Here is a 20,855-nt window from a genome sequence, read left to right on the forward strand (position 1 = left end):
TACCACAAAACTATTCCCTACCAGGGCAGAACTGCAAATAGAGATGGTCTTAGGCAAGTTTATGCTCATAATTAATCCTGTAATGTAAGGAGTTGTAAGCAGGAGTCAAGCAGACTTCTTTCTTCACAGAGAGGATCAGCCAGGCAGCTGAGGCTGATCAACTGTGTCCTGAGAGTTTTGGTGAGGGGTTGGTTTGGTGTTGTCAGTTCCCTTTTTAAAAAACACCTCTTACATTACTTGTAGAAGATTAAACTTACAGAGCAACACTATCTTGTCTTTTTGCAGTGACACCTCAGAATTACATCAGTGGTGTTTGGTAATTTCAAAGAAAACAAAATTTAGGGAAAAGGAAACTAGTCCTGCTTCTGTAAACATATATGTATATGCCAGAACCACGAAAAGCAGGATTTTCTTCTCTTTATACTCAGGATTTTGAGTGTTTTCTGGAACAGAAACACTTACTTGTTTGTCTGGAAGGGTTTTTTGGGGCACATGAGAAGTGGAGTATGTTGATCTGATACAAAATGCTTATATTATGAATTGTCAGTCAGATTTTTCACAGCTCTTTTTGAGTGACGTAGTTGGTCCCATCTGGCTCAGGAGATGTGCCAGATGCATGTGATACAGAAAAAGCCTCTCATTTCAGAGAGTTTGCAGCGTCCATATACACCACGTGAAAACCACTAGTGTTTTAAAGCATTATCTAAAAGCCTTTTTGCACAGTTCCTTACTCAAATTTGTACAAAACCCAAGATAGTCATACGTCTGGTTGTTTGGGGTTTTTTTAGATACATACAAGGTAAGTTTCTTCAAGGAATCCTATTTTTAACGATATGGATTTGAATATTTTTATATATTCAATACTTGGTGTAGCCTTTCTAATGTTCCCTGTTGCTATGTGTTTACTAAATCACCTGATCAGAATTTGCACAAGCTGTAACCATTTGCACTGGACAGAGCAGGTTATTAAATTGGTTAGCTCTGACACCCTGCATGTTCTGCACACTGAACAGCAGCAATTGAGCTATACCCAAAGCTGAGCTCTGAAATAGGGCCCTTCCTTTGGAGCACAGAGGATTCCAGCACCTGGGGAAGCCCTGGCAGCAGGAGCACCGCCTGCCCCAGCCCTGGGCACAGTCACCGAGGATGGAAAGGCTCAGCTCTGCTGCTGTGAGCTCAGGGCTGCTCCAAACAGGGAATGGAACAGCGCAATTCATTGGTGCTGCCAGGACTGAGTGTGTGTGTCTGTATGTCTGTGTGTGTCTGTCTGTATGTCTGTGTGTGTCGGTATGGCTCTGTGTGTGTATGTCTGTCTGTGTGTATGTCTGTATGTCTGTGTGTGTCTGTGTCTGTGTGTGTCTGTATGCCTCTGTATGTCTGTCTGTGTCTGTATGTCTGTGTCTGTCTGTATGTCCGTGTGTGTCTGTACGTCTGTGTGTGTCTGTCTGTCTGTGTGTGTGGGCCCGCCCAGCTCCTGCCAGGCCATAAGATCATTAAATCATAGAATTGTACAATGTTGAGGGGTTGGAATGGACCTTAAAGCTCAGCTTGTCCCAAGGCCCCCCTGGGCAGGGGCAGCTCCCACAGGGCCAGGCCGCTCCATTCCTTATCCAGCCTGGCCTTGAGCACTGCCGGCTTGTGGCATCCACAACCTCCCTGGCCTCCAGTGTCTCACCACCTTCACAATAAATTTCTCTCTATCACCTAAGCTCAGTTTCCCCGTTTTCAATTTGTACCCGTTTCTCCTTGTCCTGTCACTACGTGTGCCGAGGCCTGAGGCACCCCCGAGGCGGGCACTGCCCCACCGCCCTCCCCTCGGGCCGTTCCCTCCCCTCGGGCCGTTCCCTCCCCTCAGGCCGTTCCCTCCCCTCGGGCCGTTCCCTCCCTGTGGACACACCGGCCCCGCCGGTCCCTGCCCGCCCCGGGGTGTGTCCGTCGGGCCCCGCTGCGGGCCGGGCTCGGGGGGCTCTCGGCCATGGCCCCGGGGAAGGCTCTGGGCCGGCGGCGCAGCAGCGACTCTGGCGTGGAGCCGGACCGGGGGCCGCTGCCCCGGGACAGGGACCAGCGCGCCGCGCTCTCGCAGAGGAAGAAGGACCAGCGCATCGCGCTCTTCCTCAGCGACTTCGACCAGCAGGGTATGGCCGGGCTGCCCGGGGGCGGGGAGGGAACACGGCTCCGGGCCGGGAATGCCCGGGGCGGGGAGGGAAGGCGGCTCCGGGCCGGGAGAGCCCTGGGCAGGGGTCGCTCCCTCGGGCAGAGCCCCTCTCCCCGCGTTGGCGGCTGAGGGAGGCTCCGGCCGCTCCGACTCCCGGCCCGGATTTCTCCGGATAAATCTCTGCTTTAACTTTCTTTTGTAGCGCGGTCTTGCGGTGCTTTTATTTAAAAACATGTAACACGCGCGGCAATAAAAGCGCGTTTTGTTTTAAAGCCAAGGAGCACATCCAGGAGATGAAGAAGGAGCTGGATTCGCTCCTGCAGACGGCGGAGAAGGCGTTTGCCGTGGAGCTGCTGACGATGCCCGCCGCCGTCAGGAGGATGAAGAGGAAGGAGGTGCTCGGTGAGCTGCGTGTGCCCGGGGCTGCGGGGGGAATATGGGAACTTCGTGGAAAGGTTTGCTTTGTCTGCCCTGTGTTTTAAGCAGATCAGCAGTGCTGTCACCCAGCAGATGCTCGCTGAGCACTCATGTTCAAGTAGATTGATCTGTGTAACACAGGGTGTAGAATTAGTTGGTGACTAGTCTGCAAAATACTGTTCTTTGTGCACTTAAGTAATCTTATTTAAAGTCGGAACAGACAAGAAATAATTGCAAACCTAGTGTTTTCTGTGTGTGTAAAAATAAACATTTTTGTTCACCTGAATCTGTTTATCCTTACCCAGAGAGAGATTATTTTCTCTTTGTCCATTTGAACTCCTAAGCCATTCTAATCTAGTCACAGACCTGTGATGATAAGCAAACGAGTTTAATTTAATTTAAACAACCTCTGCCCTTTGATGCAGAGGTTTAAGATGTGTATACTCAGCCTCAGATGTATGTTCTGTTGAGAACTGATGTTTCTGGAATCTACCTTGCAGCTGGAAATTGTAGGGGCCACACAGAGATCAAACCTGAACTTCTTGAAGGACTTGAATTTATTGTAAGGCTGAGGATATATTTTGGTGTCTTTCTGGAGAAACTTCTGCCCAAGAGCTTTAGCTGTTTGCAGTGCATGTGGTGGCTCTTTGAATTCGGGGGATACCCTGTGTGACTACACTTGGGATTCTTCCAAGGATTAACCACTGAAATGGCCTTAGATTTTCCTTGTTGTGTTGTAGGAGTGACTACAGTCCTACAAGGCTGGAATCTTGTTCAAATGTAACACATCTGCTGACCTAAGGTTATCTATTTAACCACTGTAATCCTGAATTACTTGTTTGGCTTCTGGGCCCGTAAGATAAGAATCTGAGGATAAAAATTATGCAAGTAATAGTATCTAAATAAGTTATAATTTCTTGATTTGCAGATTTGCAAGGACGGGAGGAAGTGGCTCTTGCTGCTGCAGTGGTAAGTGTGTGTTTTCAAATGTTATCACAGTTTACAGAACAGAATTCTTCTCTCCCTGCTGTAAATACTTGAGACAAATGATTTTGTTTGGCTGTGTGTTTAAATAGAAGATGATATGAAAAGACTAGACTGCCAGCCATGGTGCAGTTATGAACATTGCCTAAAGTTCTAGGGTCATCTGCTGGCAGAACTTCAGATGTTTCCAAAAAAACTCCCAATTGAGGTTTAGCCAATCCCACTTCCTCTCAGCTGCTTCCATGGCCTTTTAGTTCACTGCCTTTTGTAACATAATATGCATCTGCTGGGAAAAATCTGACGACCTTCCCTGGTTGGATAAACATTTTTTTTTAGACTGACTGCTCTATAGAAGACATGCCAAATCCCAAACTGGTGAGGACCAACAGCAAAAAAGGCAGGTGAACTCATTAATATATAGCCTGTGGGTCTTCTTGTTGTTGTTGTTGTTGTTTTTGGTTTTGTTTGTTTGTTTGTTTGTTGTTGGTTTGGGGGTTTTTGTGTTTTTTGGTTTTTTTACCGGTTTGAACTAAGCATTTGTAAGATGAATGTTAAAGCTGAAGAATACAAGAGGAAAATGTGCACAACAGAGCCCTCAGTATTCAGTGTGCAGGATGATGAGCTATGCTACTACAGAGGTGCTTTAAAGCATGAGCTAAGAGCTTCTTTGTATTTATCAGAGAAAATGGTGAGAAGAGACAGATTTAAGGCTTTACAGTATAGCAGGAGAGCTAGGAAAGTCACCCCTCTTTTCTTAGGTTTCCCTTGACATTCTGCCCATTAAGCTTTGTAAGAAAAATACCATTTTTCTTCATATCCTCAAATATGCAATAAGGAGGACAGGCACTACCACTGGGGTGTAATTCTGTTTTGTCTGTGGGCTGAGGGATTATCTGGGGTCTTTGAAGTGTCCTGGGTGTCCCAGTGCCTGTGATGAACACAGTTTGCTTTGAGCTGTGTCCCAGGTGAATGACATTGGATGGCAGCAGAGGGGGCAAAGTTGTCCACAGGGGGGAAACAGGCTTTAAACATGAAGTGGTGTTTGCTGCTCTTCATGAGATCTTTATTTTCCTTGTCTTGCTAATACAATTCTAGTTAAGGTAACTACAATTGTTGAATATGAAGATACCAAGAACAGTTCTGCAAAGAAAATAACTAAAAAAGTAAGTTACTCTGTTTTTATTCAAAAAACATAAGGATTTAGTCAGTTCTGACCTGCCACCAGCCCTGCTAGATCCATGACCAGGCAGGCCAGTGCTCTGCTGACTGTTGGAAAAGTCAGTTATTTTAAATGTAACATATTTGAAGTTTAGCAAGGCTAAACAGTAAATTATTTTCATAATGAAATATAGTATCTGCACTTCTAGTGACTAATTCACACAGGCTGGCAAGTACTGGCATAGTCATTCTCTCTTGACTTGCCAGTAAGTCTTGATGGTTTGAGGAACCATATTTTGTTGAAACTTCTTTTTATTTTTTAAATCAACCTTGTGTTTACTCCATCCTTTTCTGTAACTGAGTAGTGCATTCTTGTCTCTAAACCAAATCAAGTGTTTTAGATTTGCCACCTCTGTCTGTCTGTGCAGTGTAGCTCCTCAGCCAGACACTGATGTAGCAAGATGACAACAAATACAAAAAAGATTCTCTGCAGTTACAGAACTTTTACTTAGAGACTTTTACTGTAAAAAAGCTTAAAAGTTGTAAGGGTGTATATTAGACAGGTAGTTGGTTATACAGACCTTCAGTAGGAATAAGTATGTTTTGGCATTATGAAACTTCTTCTAGAATGCATTTTATATATATATAAAAGGCAGCACTATGGGGCTTAACTACCCTTTTTCAACAGGGAACTTTTACAGTATTGTTTCCTGCAAATACCTATAATTTTGCATTCAAATGCCACCTTTTTAACTGCAGCCTTATATGTAAATTTTCAGATTTCCAAAACCAGGTCACTGGTTTCCTTGACCTCTGGTTTAAGTGGCAAACTGAACTCTCTTTCTAGGTAAGACTGGCCTTTGATAGCTTATTTAACTCACCTGAATTTGTGAGTGCTGAACACAGTTATTTTCAAATATAGCAGCTGAGATTTGAGCCCAGTGGGAATACATCTGATAAGGATTCTTCCATAACCTGACTGAGGTGCACTGTGGTGATGTGAACCCGAACAAAAAAGCACCTGTAGCTGATGAAGGCAGAATGATGCACAGTTCTGGACTTAGGGGAGCAGTGCAGATTCCCAAACAACACCAATGGAAGAGAGCATGTAAGGAAAGCATCTTTGCTGTGCCAGTACTACTGAACTGTTCTGTAATAAACACCTAACTTGGGTATTGCAACCCACTCTTGCCTAATAACATGAATTATTATTGTGTTCTTGGATGGTTTATGTCCCACTATGTCATGTTCACCTCAGGAGGGCTTTTCCACATGTGTTTTTCCCACTAGATCCCTGTCATGGGGCACTTCAGCATTCTCTAATTCACTGTCTGCCTACCTTCATCCTAGCTAAAACTTTACAGCAGAAGTACATGAGGAGGAAATAAGTAAAAATACTAAACCAACAAAATAAAACCCGCAACAAAACACAAAACCAAAACTGCTTTTTTTTAGTGTCTGTTTACTCTTCTGCTAGTGTAGCTTGCAGAAGGATGCTAAGTCTCTTTGTTTTCATTGCAGTGCCACAAATCTCAAAGCCACCCCAAAGGGAGCTAGTAGGTAAGGGGTTTTCAGTTTGTTCTTAATAAATAATTTTGTTCAATACCAAGACACTATACATCTATATTATTATCAATCTAGATGTAGCAGATCTTTGTGGTCTGCCACTAAATGTAACAGTAGGGATGCCAAACCAGTTACACCTCCTGCTCTGGTGTGTTAACTTGCATTATCATAGAGGCACAGGATTTGATATCCTAACTAAGTCAGCTTTAAAAAAAAATGTATTTAGAGTATAAATTCTATTCTCACTCACTATTTACAGACTTATATCTCAAACTTCTTCTCAGAGCCCAACTTTGACTAAAATATTCCCAATATTGCTTTGTTAAAAGAAAAATAAACCCATCCCCACAAACTCCTCAACCAAATACACTGATAGTCAGTTCTTGGCATCTTGAATAGTCAAGATTTTCAGTTAATATCATTTTCCATACACTACAGAGTTTGCTTTTGGCACAAGCTGAAGTGAGGGGGTGAACAAGTTAAATGGGTCCTGAAACCAGTAAGTGGTTCAGTTTCACCTTGGCCTGCTATAAATGTCAGAGGCCTGTTTCCATGCAGAACACACCTAAATCTTACATTTTTAAAGTAAAACAACAATAGTTATTTATAATATTTATTTTAAAACACAATGTTTTATAATGAAAACTTAGGAATTCTGCATGGCATAAGGCATGGCCTGTGCCTCTGAGAGGTGGCAGCTTTGGTATTTATTGCTATCTCCCTCTGTAGCAGATAGTTACAGCACATGTCTTATCTCAAGCCCTGAGGCATGAAGTTTCCTCTTTCCAAAACTGTAAACATTCACTGCTGATATTGGAGAGTGGATATTCTTGTCACTGAATGGCCAAAATGTCATCCTGTGTCACAGGCTTACAAGATTACTGCAGTGGCAGGTCATAAAACGTTACCCAGCAGTGCCCACGAGTGCTGCCCATGGCTGGATTTTTGTAGTCTCCTGGCAGAACAGGAAAAATTTAAACATGACTGCCTCCCTCCTAAGTGTATTTCCTACTACTTGCATTTGCTTCATGCTTCAAAATTTGCAGCAGAGCATAGAAAGTTAACCTCAGAGTAACATTTTCATTGTATTCCAGTGCTGGATTACAACAGACTGTCTCAAGAACTTTACCTCCCAGTGGACGAGTTCAAAGCATGTTAAAAAGAAGTAAATCAGTACCCCAACATAAAAATAAAAGTGTTCCATTTGTCAACATTCCCCTGGCTGATGGACAGGTATGTTTTTCTTTTATTTTAACATTTTCAACTTGATCAACGCAGATAGTGCTCCTGCTATTCCTAAATGAGATGCTGCTGAACTAAAGGAAAAACGGTTGCCAAAGCTTTGCAATGTATAGGGGAACACGAGTTCCAGAGAAGCTGGGCATGCAAGGAAAATCTTTTAATTTTGTAATTGTTTCTCTTCCCAGACACTCTGCACAGCTGGTGGAGACCTCCGTAATATCGACGTGCAGCTCCTGAATCAGGACACAGTACAGCACATCCATCACCTGGTGGTAAGCTTGGACTAGGAGGCTTTCAGATCTGTGGATTCAGACACCTGGTCCTAGGATTTCATGTCAGATCTGTCATGAATGCAGATTTAAACTCTTGGGAGTTTAAGCCTAAAGTGGTTGGCAACAGTTGGAGAGGAAGAGGGAGGGACAAACTGCTGCACATGGATCATGTGTAAGAGTAACTGCACTTACACATGTAAGCATGTGCAGTTTGGTGATAGTCTGGGGGACCACAGGAGCATAAACTCTTCCTTCTGCAGTGCTCTGGTGAGCAAACTGCCATTCTCTTATCTCTCATTCACAAAGGCTGACAAAGCTACAGCTCAGTTTTGATTCTTCTTACAATCCATTATTCTGTGTCCCTTGCTGAGTAAGAACTATACACCTGATAATTCTCTGCTGCACTCAAACAGGAACTGCCTTAATGGTTGTGAAGCAAAGTAAAGTGGAACAGAACTTTGCAGCACATACTGCCCAACCCTCCTGGGTACCTGGGCTATGGTTTGAAGAAATGGAAATCTATCCAGACATGAGAGATTAACCAGTTTACAGTTGTGCAGGTACAGAGCCCAGTGCAGCTGAGTCAAGCCAGAGGTCTGGGAGCTGTTCTGTGTATTTTGTTCTGGCCCTGCCTCTGTAGGCAATGGGGAGTGAGTGAGTGCTCACTGCTTGCTTTTTACACCAGGGACCTTTCTTCTTCCAACTTCTTTTGGGTAATTTGAGCTAAAATGAATTTTTTCCCCCTCAGAGTGAGCTGACTGTACTATGTGGAAAAGTGACACCTAAACCAAGTTAATGGAAGTGTCTTGTGATTACAGAACATTTGTGACTGCTGCCTCCAAAGTGTTGAAATGATGTCTTTTATGTCTTAATAAAGCTGTGTACTGCCCAGTAAATGTTTTTATAAGCTTTTATACCATGTGATGTGTCTTATTAACTTCCTGTTATGAAGAATACCAAAGCAGAAGAAAATGCTACTTTCTCTTTATAAAAGGCTTAGGTTAGATTTTAACTAAGTTCACAGCAAAATGAACAGTAAGAGGCTGTATGTAGGAAGTAAATTTCTCTAATATTCAACTCACAAACTGAAGTAGAAGATACTAAATTTTTGAACAGCCTTAAGACACTTCAGTTATGGGGTAGCATATATGAATCTAACACAGGAAGAAAATTTATTTGCAGTCTTATGTGTAACATGACAGTAACGTGCAAGATGACAGGTAAAATTAGAATTTGTTATCAGGTGCTGTTGGCAGGAGCCCAAATTAATGCCAGCTGAGGACTGAAGCAGAACTGCCCTAGTGAGTGATCAGCTCTTCCTCCACCCCTTTCATCAGCATATGAAAAGTTACCATGAATCCCTTCCTCTTTTCCCCTTCAAAAAAACCAATCTGATGGGGATTAAAGGTTTTGAGTATTACTGTATTTAGCAAGGACTTACAAGCAGAAGACAGGTGTTGTAATTGTTTAAGCACTGCAGGTTACAGGGACTGACTCCTTGGTGAGATCAGCCAGGAGAAACGATCAGTATGTAACCATGGCTTCACAAAAAGCAACCCCAAGTTTTAATAAACGAAAATAAAAGACCCACTAGAGAATGCCACATCATAAGTCAGTACTGAAATACAGATCAAACAGTATTTATTTTTGCTTAATTTTTAGAGTCTATAACAAGGATGTTCAGCAACACTCAAATGCCAATGCCTACCCAAGCACATTGAAACCCTTGGAGTTTGTCCCTCCAACCTCATCAATAAAATGTCAACAACTATCAGAGAAAGAACTAAACAAGTCACACTTCAGATTTGTAAAGAAAAGTAGAGCTTCAACTTTCTCACTTAAACAGGAGAGAAAACCTTGCTATAGAGGCAGCTTACCAACCCAACACTGTTCATGCACAACAGTTCCTTAGTTAAGGTCACATTTTTGCTTTGTTCTGGCATTTTTGCCAATTAATAGTAATAGAACTGCAGCTGGAGATCTTAATATTTTCATACTTAAACCAAAGTGCAAACTACTAGAAAAGTAACAAAACCATCTACCATTTATTATGTTTCCAGGTTAAAAGATTTTTATTTGAACTGGAAACATTTCTCTAAGAAGTGAGGCTGAATCAGGCTTTGAATAGGATTCAAAGGCTAAGAGAAAGACACCATTATTTCAGAATTTAATCATTCCCCATTTAAAGGGCTTGTTATCTTTAGACTGAATTCAGATATCTTTGTTTTCTTTCACACAAAGGGGACATGGCTGCAGCCTTCCCTGTGCCCATTTAGTCATCTCCTTCAGGAAGACTTGAATGGGCACACAATTGTTATCTCACCTTCACCTAGTCTTAAAGCAGCTTCAGCCTCCCTGTGTTTATAAAATATCTATCATCTACATAGTCTCTTCATACACAGACTAGTTAAAGCCACTGGAAAAGTAAGAGTTACAAGGCAAAAGAAATATATTATACACCAACTGCTTTTATTTCATTTCAGAAACCGTTCACAAGATGGTAGAAAAAAAAACTTACAACCACTTCTAATTTAGTCTTTCATTGTTCCCAGTCAGCTCTAAACCCATTATGTGCAAAGCCCATTTACCATGCATCTAGATGATAGATACAGGCTATGAAATTCTTGATTCTACTTGTAGCAGCTTATGCAGGTGCAGCCAAATACCAAGCCTCAGGACAAATTGTACACAAACTTTACAATGTAGAATTTGAATTTAAAATATGAAACTTAAAATCTACACAAAACTGGTAAAAATCAAGCACAGATACGAGGACAAACTTAAAACCCATGTGAAAAGGAGTCTCGTCTTCCTTTCAAGTGCTTTATTCTGCTACACAGTCAAAATGAAGATGTAAGCTTGTGGTTAGTTTAAATTACACTCTGTAGATACTATAGACCAATTTAAAAGTTACACATACAGCAATAGATGTCCATTGGTTCATCTGGATTACTTATACAATCCAGGTGGATTGTTGAAAACAAGTCAGGCAAAATTTGAAAGAAAATCCTTGTGCAACTTTTTAGACAAATGTTTACTGGTGGGCACACTGTACCCCAGGTCCATGATGGCTGCTTTCTTCATCAGAACTATCATTATAAGCTTCACGTCTCTGGCCACCACCTGAACCACGAGTGGTATCAAATTCTTGAAGATCTACCTCTTCTGCATCACCAATTACATTGGGAAATTCTGGTCTAGCTGGCAGAAGATCTTCAAGTTCCTGCCCCAAAAAAGGAAATGCATTCAGTATTGCATCTACAACTCCTAAATAAAGTGACTGGTTTCCCACAGTTTCAAGACACCTCTAAGAGCAGGTCTGGCTTAGAAGTCTGTGCTGATGAAAGCCCTGAACTGCAGAGTCATTTAAAAGCACTTGTATCAACTGGAAGACACCACTTCAAGAGAACCAACAGCTCCACGTATCATCAACCAAAAGTGCAATCAGTAAATACAGTTCCACCCTGTAAACTTATCACACAGCAACAGAAAGATTCTCCTCCTTCCCTCATCTGTGTACCATCTGCACAGCTCTTAAATACAGCTTCCATAAATTCCTATTTCAAGGAGTATTTCCATGTAACACATGGCCCATAAAAAAGGTTAAAAGAACTTGCATCTAAGTCTAAGCACTAAAAGCAAGCCCATGAGGTACAACATAGGTTCTCTGCACACTCTGTCAAGTAAGACACTACATTTATGCTAGAAAAATTACTTACTGAAAGCTTTTCTGGGCTAATCCAGTTATTTTCAGGAAACTGAACATCAAATTTAATGTAGAGATCCCCTTTCTCAAACGGATTGCGATACTGTGGCATTCCTTCACCTCTGACTACACGAACACAACCTGGAATTCAAAGAGAGGTAAAGCAATCAGGAGAGTGTTACTGCAGAGACATTCTCCCTCCTTACAGTTCTCTGTTTTCCCAGCCCAGGTTCAGTTAACAGGACAACAACAGTGGGATTAAGTGCTGAAGAAGCACAAAAGCATAAACAAAGAAATCCTGATCAGGTCAAGCCTACCTGGTTCAATTACTTTTCCAGGAGGATATTTAACCACAATCTGACGTCCATCAAGGTGCTTAAATGTGAACTGAAACCCACACAGAGCTTCAACAAGTCCAATCTTGTGTGTCATATGCAAATCATTCACATCCCGCTGGAACACCTGGAAAACAAAGGAGATATCCTTTCTAGCACTATAACCACAACTCCAGCAGACTCATTGTTGTGAATTCATTATTATTTCTCTCTAAAATTCCAGGTCAGGGCAACAACAGCCTTTGTACAAAGTGAACTTGATTCTATTAATTCAGACAGCTTAACTTGTTTGGGAAGTGTGTGCCTGACCAAGTGTCATCTAAAATAAGCTAAACAACACCACACACCAAGGTAAGATTCAAATTAAACCTGTCTGTACAGCAGCACTGCTCTTTCACACCCAACATCTTCCACACAAGCAAGCTATAAACAAAACTGATAAAAGTTTGATACTATTTCCCCTGCACTGAAGTATATAAACCACACCTTTGTTTTTCAACTCTTGTCCTCACGTGTTTCTGCTTTAGCTCCCTTGACCTACAGCAGGACTTTGATCACTTAGTCCACAGATGTCAGAAGTGATCTTTAGGCCACAACTCAGGATTCCTAATTAGAGTAAATCTTAAAATTTGTCCACTGGCAGTACCACAAGTTCCATCTCAAGGGAAATTTCAAAACACAAAGTCTATCTAGTTTTTACTGACTAGGACAAAGTACAGACTGGCAGATCAGCAGTCCTTGACACAGCTTTAAAAAGCTCACAAAGTACCTAATTAGCAGATAACTAACATTATATCTTTAATATATGACTGGAGTTTAAATTTGTACCCCATGCTACTCTGTCAACAGGAAACCACTCCTTGAGTGCAACACACAAGCTATTTATTTCATCATAGCTATACCTGGCATTTTTTAACAGTAGAATTAAAAAAAGGGCAGCCACCTCAACTCTGCCTCACATGAGTTTTAACAGAAAAAGATAAATTGCAATATTTAATTCCAAAGTGCAGTGTTTATAGTCCAGAACACAGTGAACATAAGTCTTACCAAACCAGTATAAAAAATAACATTTGTTTCATTAAGTGAATCAGCAACATCACAATTTTTTGTTATTTCCAGAACCACAGTAGCAGGCACAGAAAGCACCATCTAGGGGTTTTATCAAGAGTTCTCTGCCATGTCACAAGACATGGAAAAAAACCACACTTATAATTTTGTTAGTGTCATGAGCAAAGAGGAATAAAGTTACCATCCTGAATGGCTCTTCACTGTATCTACTGTATCAAAGTCAGACTGAGCTGATCTGAAAAAACTCACCTCTTACTAACATCAGAGGCATCAGAAGCTGCCTGTCCTCTGGCTAAGGACTTGCCCAGTTTTTTCTGGCTCACCATGAAAGCCACGTTACACACTATCTATTAAAAGCTATTCACCATCTCTCCCAGGGCTGCAATTGTATCAAATACTTTAAATGAATGGCCATCTATATCACTTAAATATTAACAACCGGAATAAAAGGCATTTAAAAGAAACTTAAAAGCATTACCTCATTCTCCTTCTCTTGGAGTAAAAGCACAATATCGCCTGGTTCCACACCGGGAGCTTGATCTGCTTCTCCACTGAATGTAATTCTTTGCCCATGTTTCATGCCTTTATCTACATGGACTTCAAGTATTTTTACCTCTTTGATCACCTTCTTCCCTTCACATTTTTTACAGCGGTCTTTTTCATTAATTACTTCACCTAAATAAAGACAAATTTTGAGTTCAGAGATTCTGACATAGCTTTTCCTAGGAGTTGGATGTGACTATCTAAAAGCAAGCTGAAGAACTTCTGCAACACAAGTAGCGATTTAGATATTGCTTTATGAATTTCTCACAGGAGGAAATCCAGGTTTCATTTACCCTAGCTGAGACAGGGGGAAGGAAGAAAAAAAAAAAATACAAGTCCCCTGACTATCTCCCAGAATATGCCCACCACAAGACAGTCCTGACTAAATTCAGCCAGCAGAACTAGGGAGTCTTGCATACAAAAACAGAGAGAGAGAGAGCTGGTCACATCAGATTCACCCCTACAAAGGTAACTACTGCTTTCAGCAAACTGAAGGGTGACAATCCAAAATGGCTCCAATGCTCTGTTCTACCTCACCTTTATTTTTCCAGTGAGCTCTTGTCTCTATACACAGTAAGCAAAGTTTTAGGGCACATGGACTGTAAAATTTCGGTACTAAGTGCCACAAGCAGATGCATTTGGCTTAAAATATTAAGCTTCTCACCTTAAACCACCTTTCTGTGAAACAAAGCATAACATTATGATGCAGTTGAAGCTACAAAATATGTAGGTTAGGCATATGAAATGTTAAAGACAACATCATTTATGAAATGTTTTGACAAGTCACAAAATACAACTCTTTGTAGCTTGAATGTTGTGACAAGTAAAATCATCCACAAGGTGATGTTACTGTTCTGCCAACTGCAGAAGACACAAAAAGAAATCAGATGAAGTGCTGAACTTGTTACCCCCGAACAAAACCAATTCAGGCAAAGATACCATCTTAATTTGAAGAAGTTGAAAATTCAACTTGAGGTTCCCATTTTTAACCTTCGACTGGCCTTGGATATGAGGAGATGCAAAAAGACAAATAGCTCCTCACCCAGCAACATCTTGGGTTTTTACTTTAATACAAGAGTAATAGCAGTAACTAATATTCACTCTGTGTGTTTTTAAAGATGCTCAATCCCTACTGCTTGATCTTCTAGGCCGCTTTTCAGTCCATTAAACACTGTAAATCCTGCTGCTGTTCTGAATGAAATGATTTCTCCATGCTGCCACCAGAGTGAGATGCAGCCGACCGGGTAAGGGCAGAAGTGTCCTGGATAAGCTCCTCCTGAGATTTCAGCAGCAGGCTGGATCCAAGCAAGCACATTTAGTAACAGCAGAGGCTGGCCTACCTTCCCCATTGCAGTCAGAGCACACGGACTGCATCTGCTGCACCATCCCCGGGGCCAGCTGCCGGATCATGATGCGCACGCCCCGGCCCCGGCAGGCGTTGCACTTCTGAACGGAGCCGGCCTTCCCTCCCTGCCTGCAGCACAAAGCAACAGTTGCATGGAAAGGAAGTTCTTCAGAAAAAAACAGAAAGCCCCTCCAGCAGTAGGTTAACATGCCCAACTGCACTGCCAATGGCAGTTTGGTTCTCTGCTCTCCCACCCTTCCCCCATACAAAGCCCTTGAATAGTTCCAGTTCCATCAAAAGCATCATTCAAGTTCAACAATTTGCTGGTCTGAAAGCAGGCTCCAGTAAGTCAAATACTGATAAAGATCTGACACAGGAGATCCTTCATTACACTTTCTGCCAACAAAGCAACCAGAGAACTCAAAAATACAAACAAACTTACCCATTACATGCACTACAAAGGACATTCTTGCTAAGCTGTAGTTTAGTTGTCTTTCCATTATACAGATCTTCTAAAGAGACTCTACAAAATAAAGCATTTCTCCTGGGTTATCATTTAACAACTTACTTTCCCCATGTAATTAAAATACTTGCCTAGGACAAATAAAAAAACAACCTACATATTCCTAACAAGAGTAAATCTGCTGTCAAAATAAGGTTTTAAAGCACCATTTTGGCTTCCCCAAGGAGTTATTGAAAAAAAATTCCATACATATCAATATACACTTGTAAATCTGAACACAATTTCAGAGAAAAGCTGTAATTTAATCAGAAGAAACCAGACAGGATTAGTTGTGTTTCTCAATAGGAAACAAGCTTATCTAGAATTTTAGGTGCTATTATACAGTCATAACTAATTATTATTTTTAATTCTACCAGGAAGGTGAGAAACAAACCTCTGTAAACACTCCAGACAATAATATTGTCTATTGCATTAATACATAAGAACACATATAGAATACTTCCTACTGTATTGGGTTTTCTACATAAGTGAGTTTAATGGGCAGAGGTTAGCATGTCCCCAAGGCCACTTAACTTTTTAGTGTTTCTCCTAAAAGGGTTTGTAAGTGGATGTCAATTTCAATTCAGTGTATTGAAAACAGGTTGCCTGGCATCAGCATTTACAAATAACAACATCAAAGCTCATTAATAATATACCATGGAGTACTAGCTACTAAAGTAAGCAAGCATCTGAAGTTAAACTGACTTCACCAAGCACAGTTTGCCAACCACAGGAAAGATGTTGCTTAACTGAAGTCCTTAAAAGGGACCTGCCCAGCAGGCAAAAAGCCAGCCATGACTGCAAGAAGAGATCTCCAAAACACAGTCAGATGTGATATTCAAGAATGGCTTTGACAAAATAAACAAAACCAAAACCAAAGCCACCATACACACTTTCCCATTAATGATGAGGTTCAACTACAGTTCCAGCTGACACTGCCCTATGAATTCAAGTCTTTCCAGAGTACCTCCAATTTCCCAAGAATCTGCCTGGCAAGCAATAATTGGCTGTTGAAGGCTTTTCCAGATTAGAACTACCAAACATAATTAAGGAGCAAAACAAAGGAAATAAAGCCAACAAAGTACGTAACTCAAACAACCTGGCAAAGTATTTGGTAGCCTCTAGATTAACCAACTCCACATGACTGGCCCCTGCTCTACACACAACATGCAGCTCTGAAGAGTAGTGCAGAGGATCTCAGCTGAGAGGTGTATCAAGAACAGAAACCAGCAGAGTTTCTATGGTCAGGAAAGCTTCAAAGTACAAGTCTGAAGCAGCATCAAGGTACTCACTTGAGTGGATGCATCATATCTTCTCCTCTTCTTCTGCCATTGCGACTTCTACTCTGGCCACCCATGAAATTGAACAATCCACCACCAAAGATATGGGAGAAAATATCGTCCATTCCACTGCTCCCGCTCCCTTCCCGGAGCCCCTGCTCTCCATATCGATCATACAGCTCCCGTTTCTCGGGGTTTGACAACACTTCATAGGCAAAGCTTATTTCTTTGAACTAGAAGAGGAACAGAGTCAAAACAGTGCATGATAATTTAGAACTTCAAGGCAGCATTTTACCAGTTTCTCCTCCTGCATGAACACCTATCAGTTAAGAAGGTACACAATGAAACAGTTTTCCACCTTCATTTAAACATCTCTCATTCTTAGCGAGACTTTAAAGTCAGACTTGGGCTTAGTTTTGTTACATCTTACCATAAAATAAGACATTTTACTGCAAAACTTGATTGGCTTTCCTCTTCCTAGCATAAAACAGATCTCTTACAAATGTAAAAAATCCAACTGAAGAAAACCCCCAAGCACACAATATTGCAGAAGCCAAAAGTCAGAATACCCAACAGTTACATATTAACAGTAAAGACTTTAAGATGTTTGGCTGTTAAAATACACTAACAATTAAGTAGCTTACTGAAACATACATTAATGTATTTGGCAAATTAGTATCTTTTCACAGCCATCTCTGCTCACCTCTAAGCAGCCATCAGAACTTCAGTTTGGTTAAGGATAGATAATCAGCTGAGTCAGCTTAATTGGCAATTTTTAAATTGCTTTTAGCATAAAAAATCTAATTCAACCTTCCCACATACGTAATTTGCTTTATGCTGCAGCAGTTTTAAGAATATCTACACATGTTTTTTTCTGTTTTGGAAAAACTTGAAAAACTGACTATCTTTTTCAAATTCCCATGTGCATGCCAATGCCAGCTGACCTTATCTCAGCAAATGAGAAGTAGTTTTTCCCTCAGCATCACCTTCTCAACCAATTTGACTCTGCCAACTGCTGCATTTTGTCACGATGTACAAGAGAAGATTTTGAGAGTGGGGAGAAGTTGACCAGATAATGCTCCCTCTCACAGGATTGTTTAACAACTTAAACAGCAAGCTCCCAACACCTGTATTCAGTTCCTTAGATGCTACTGTAATAGCAAACTTAAGATAATTATAAAAAAAAATGAGTCTTTCTTACTTTATCCCCTGCATTTGGATTCTTATCAGGATGGTATTCTTTGGCCAGTTTTCTGTATGCCTAGTTGAAAGAAGTAGAAAATTAGTTAGAATTTCCATTAATCAGTTCTTTTCTGAGAAACAGTGTCCCCAGGAATAAAGAAAATTCTAACAAAGCAAAGTGAAAACACTATAGTGTTTTGAAGTCACTCATACAATGATACAACCTAAAAAAAAAATCTGACATGTTAATGCATACATTAACTAGACTGGCATTTAGACACAGCTATGGCACACAACAGCTAGAACAAGTTTTCCTGCTTATCCTCTTTCACTTAGAGGGAGAATCCCATCTGACTTTGAGTGAAATGTTTTACTCTTCAGAACCCACTCAAACCCTACACCTCAAGAGTGAATTTGACCCCATTTGTCTTTGCCCTCAATCACAGCAGTTCAGTAACAACAAAATGGCTGCCTCGGCCTCCCATTCAATACAACCACTCCTCACAACTATCATTTCCTTCTTCCCTACCTGTCACCAGTGGAAGAGTTCACCTCACCTTGAGCTGAGTATATGAATTACATGTGCAGAAATGTGCTTTTATTTAACTGGATTTATTTAACTTATTGCTGTACATCAGCAGGGGGAGTAAGAACAGCCAAATCCTCAGAAGGGGATTTCCAGAGTGCTTTTTTCTGACCAGCACTTTGACACTGGGGACCATCACTGGTTCTTCAGCTGCCCTTCATCTGTTCTCATTACACTTGAGAAGATCCAAGCAAACAACACAGCAGCAAAGACTTTTCCTACCACTGGAGCCAATGACAGTAGAAATTTCAACCCTTCCTCTATTCCACCTCAACACCCCTCAGAAACAATCAGAGGAGAGATATCAACAAACTGCATTGTATACAATCTTTTATTTTTCAAATTACACCTATTAAAAGAAGCTACAGTGATGCAACTGCAAGAAATTGAAGCATCAATTCTTGGAGAGGATTTTTCAAACACTTTATTTCTGGGTAAATGAGCACCTAAACTAACTCTTTAGAACCACAATGTTAAGAGCTTTACACACGAAGCTCTATTGAAACCACAACATCACAACTTTTGAACAAATTTCCTTTTTTAATATCCATACAGATACTTCTCATTAATGATTGTATCTTGAAATACTCTGTGCTTTTGAATGCAATCAAGACATGACAAAGAACTAATGAAATAAAAACAATGTTGATGTTACAAGTCTAATATTCTAAAGCCCAGTAAGTGTAAAAACCAAAACTCATACATCTTACTGGACAAATCACCCATCAGGAACAAAGCAAAATGTTCCACAAACCTGTATATTCTGTTAAAATGGATGTTCCCCATATATTTTTAGCATTAAAATCAAGAAAAAAGCAAAACACCACTAAACTGATAACCTAAGTAACGTTATATAATCAGGAAAAAAGGAGTTTGCAATGGTGATCTTTTAAATGAGAAAGGCCTCACATCTCTGGTGATAACAGCATTTCAGGCCACAGCAACTCCTACAACTACCCATGGCCCTAAAGGAAGCCACAACTATTTACTTCATCAGGACCAAATCCAGAATCAAGGCCTCTACTGGGAACATATATATAACTTCAGTAAAAATTAATTTAGCCACTGTAAAAGCCTATTTTCTCAGCCCTTTCAGACTAAGATTCATTATTACTTTTTCTATACTGTTACACAGATTAAAATACCAGATTTTAAAGCATCCATGAAACCTCTCAATGACAATGAGTTATACATGGGCTCCTTGGTGTTACAAACATTTGGAAACTTTACATTCCATGATTAGCCTAATATGCAGTAATTAATATTGGGTGGTGCAGGCTATCCTAGCAGAAAACTACTCTGGCTTTCTCTCCTACAGGACACAGCTTTGAGTGAACTCTGTAAGAAAACAAAATATTCTGGTGGACAGTGCTGTATACAAAACAGAACCTTCTCACCGCCTGCCTCCCATCTCCAGCCAATTTCAACACTGCAATTGCCTATCCCTGCACAAATTAGGCTGCCGCGTGCATGACGGGTAAGGCGCAGTTGTTGGTGCCAGCACCACCCACCCGCGGAAGCCTCTGCTAGTGAACCGTCTGGTTCATTCTCCTCCCTCACGTGTAAACGGTCATTAAGGGCTGCCACAAAAAAGAAAAAAAAAAAAAGAAAGAAAGAAAAAAAAAAAAAAAAAAAAAAAAAGTGGTTTATACGCTACAGGATGGAATTGCTATAGTGACGACCTGGCTCCAAGTTTTCACCTCCCCTCTTTGTTTACCACGCCTTGCCGCTCTCAGCCCGGGAGCAATCGCTTCTGTGAGCGAAACCGAATCCTCGCCGGGCCCGCACGTGGGGCAGACAATGGCACCGGGGAGGATCGACCCGCAGGGATTCTCACCCCCCAAGAAGCCCTTGCGGCCGCGGCGCACGGCGCGGTGCCGCGGGGGCGGGACGAGCCGCGTCCGCCCGCGCCCGGAGCCCACGCGGGACGCGCCGGGACGGGGACGCGGCGAGCGCGGCCGGGCCCCGCCGCCGCCTCCTCCCGCCGGGCCCTCGCCCTGCCCGCGGCCTCCCCGACCGCCCGGCCCCGGGCGCGGCCTACCGGACACCGCGCCCGCCCGCCCCGCGGGCCTCAGCCCCGCTCGGCCCCGCCGCCCTCCCGCCCGTCCGCCCGCGGGGCCCTGCCTGCCCGGGCCCGCCGCCCCCCCACCGCCCGGCCTCCGCCCCTCCGCCGCACCTTCTTCAGTTCATTGTCGGAGGCGCCGGGCGGCACGCCCAGGATGTCGTAGAGCTTCGTGTCGGCCACGTTGGCCATGGCGGGGCGGCGGCGGGGCCGAGCGGGGCCGGGCGGGCCGAGGGCGGCGCGGGCAGGGCCGAGACCGGCGGCAGGACACGGACACGGACCGGCCGCGACGTCACCGCGCACGCGCTGCGTCACCGCGCCGCGACGCGCCAGGCGTGCGGCCCCGCCCCCGCAGCCGCCATGACCCAGTTCCGGCGCGGCGCGGCAGGGGGCGCTGTGCGCGGGCCGGGAGGGCGCGGGCGGGGAGCGGGGCCGGGACAGCGGGGAGCGGG

General features: G+C 42.5%; 2 protein-coding genes across 3 annotated transcripts; one reads left to right on the top strand and one right to left on the bottom strand.

Annotated features, from left to right (window-relative positions):
• Nucleotides 1–1,914: 1,914 nt before the first annotated feature.
• On the top strand, nucleotides 1,915–8,708 carry LOC310914083 (borealin-2-like). 2 transcript variants are annotated; one of them, XM_083869988.1, is made up of 10 exons: nucleotides 1,915–2,135; nucleotides 2,429–2,557; nucleotides 3,501–3,541; nucleotides 3,893–3,953; nucleotides 4,652–4,719; nucleotides 5,494–5,561; nucleotides 6,236–6,274; nucleotides 7,375–7,513; nucleotides 7,708–7,794; nucleotides 8,543–8,708. In XM_083869988.1, exons 1-10 carry the CDS (start codon nucleotides 1,976–1,978, stop codon nucleotides 8,588–8,590), a joined length of 840 nt encoding a protein of 279 aa, XP_083726114.1. In that variant the 5' UTR covers nucleotides 1,915–1,975; the 3' UTR covers nucleotides 8,591–8,708. The 2 variants fall into 2 exon arrangements, with proteins under 2 accessions (XP_083726114.1, XP_083726115.1); XM_083869989.1 differs by lacking the exon at nucleotides 6,236–6,274.
• Nucleotides 8,709–9,399: 691 nt separating this feature from the next.
• On the bottom strand, nucleotides 9,400–20,656 carry DNAJA2 (DnaJ heat shock protein family (Hsp40) member A2). The gene is made up of 9 exons (XM_083870455.1): nucleotides 20,518–20,656; nucleotides 17,775–17,834; nucleotides 16,586–16,806; nucleotides 15,234–15,314; nucleotides 14,787–14,920; nucleotides 13,382–13,578; nucleotides 11,818–11,962; nucleotides 11,514–11,641; nucleotides 9,400–11,017 (listed from the first exon to the last, which is right to left on the bottom strand). Exons 1-9 carry the CDS (start codon nucleotides 20,593–20,595, stop codon nucleotides 10,829–10,831), a joined length of 1,233 nt encoding a protein of 410 aa, XP_083726581.1. The 5' UTR covers nucleotides 20,596–20,656; the 3' UTR covers nucleotides 9,400–10,828.
• Nucleotides 20,657–20,855: the final 199 nt, after the last annotated feature.

The sequence above is a fragment of the Zosterops lateralis genome (assembly GCF_965231275.1).
Source record: "Zosterops lateralis genome assembly, chromosome: 12".
In the NCBI taxonomy this organism is placed as follows: Eukaryota; Metazoa; Chordata; class Aves; order Passeriformes; family Zosteropidae; genus Zosterops; species Zosterops lateralis.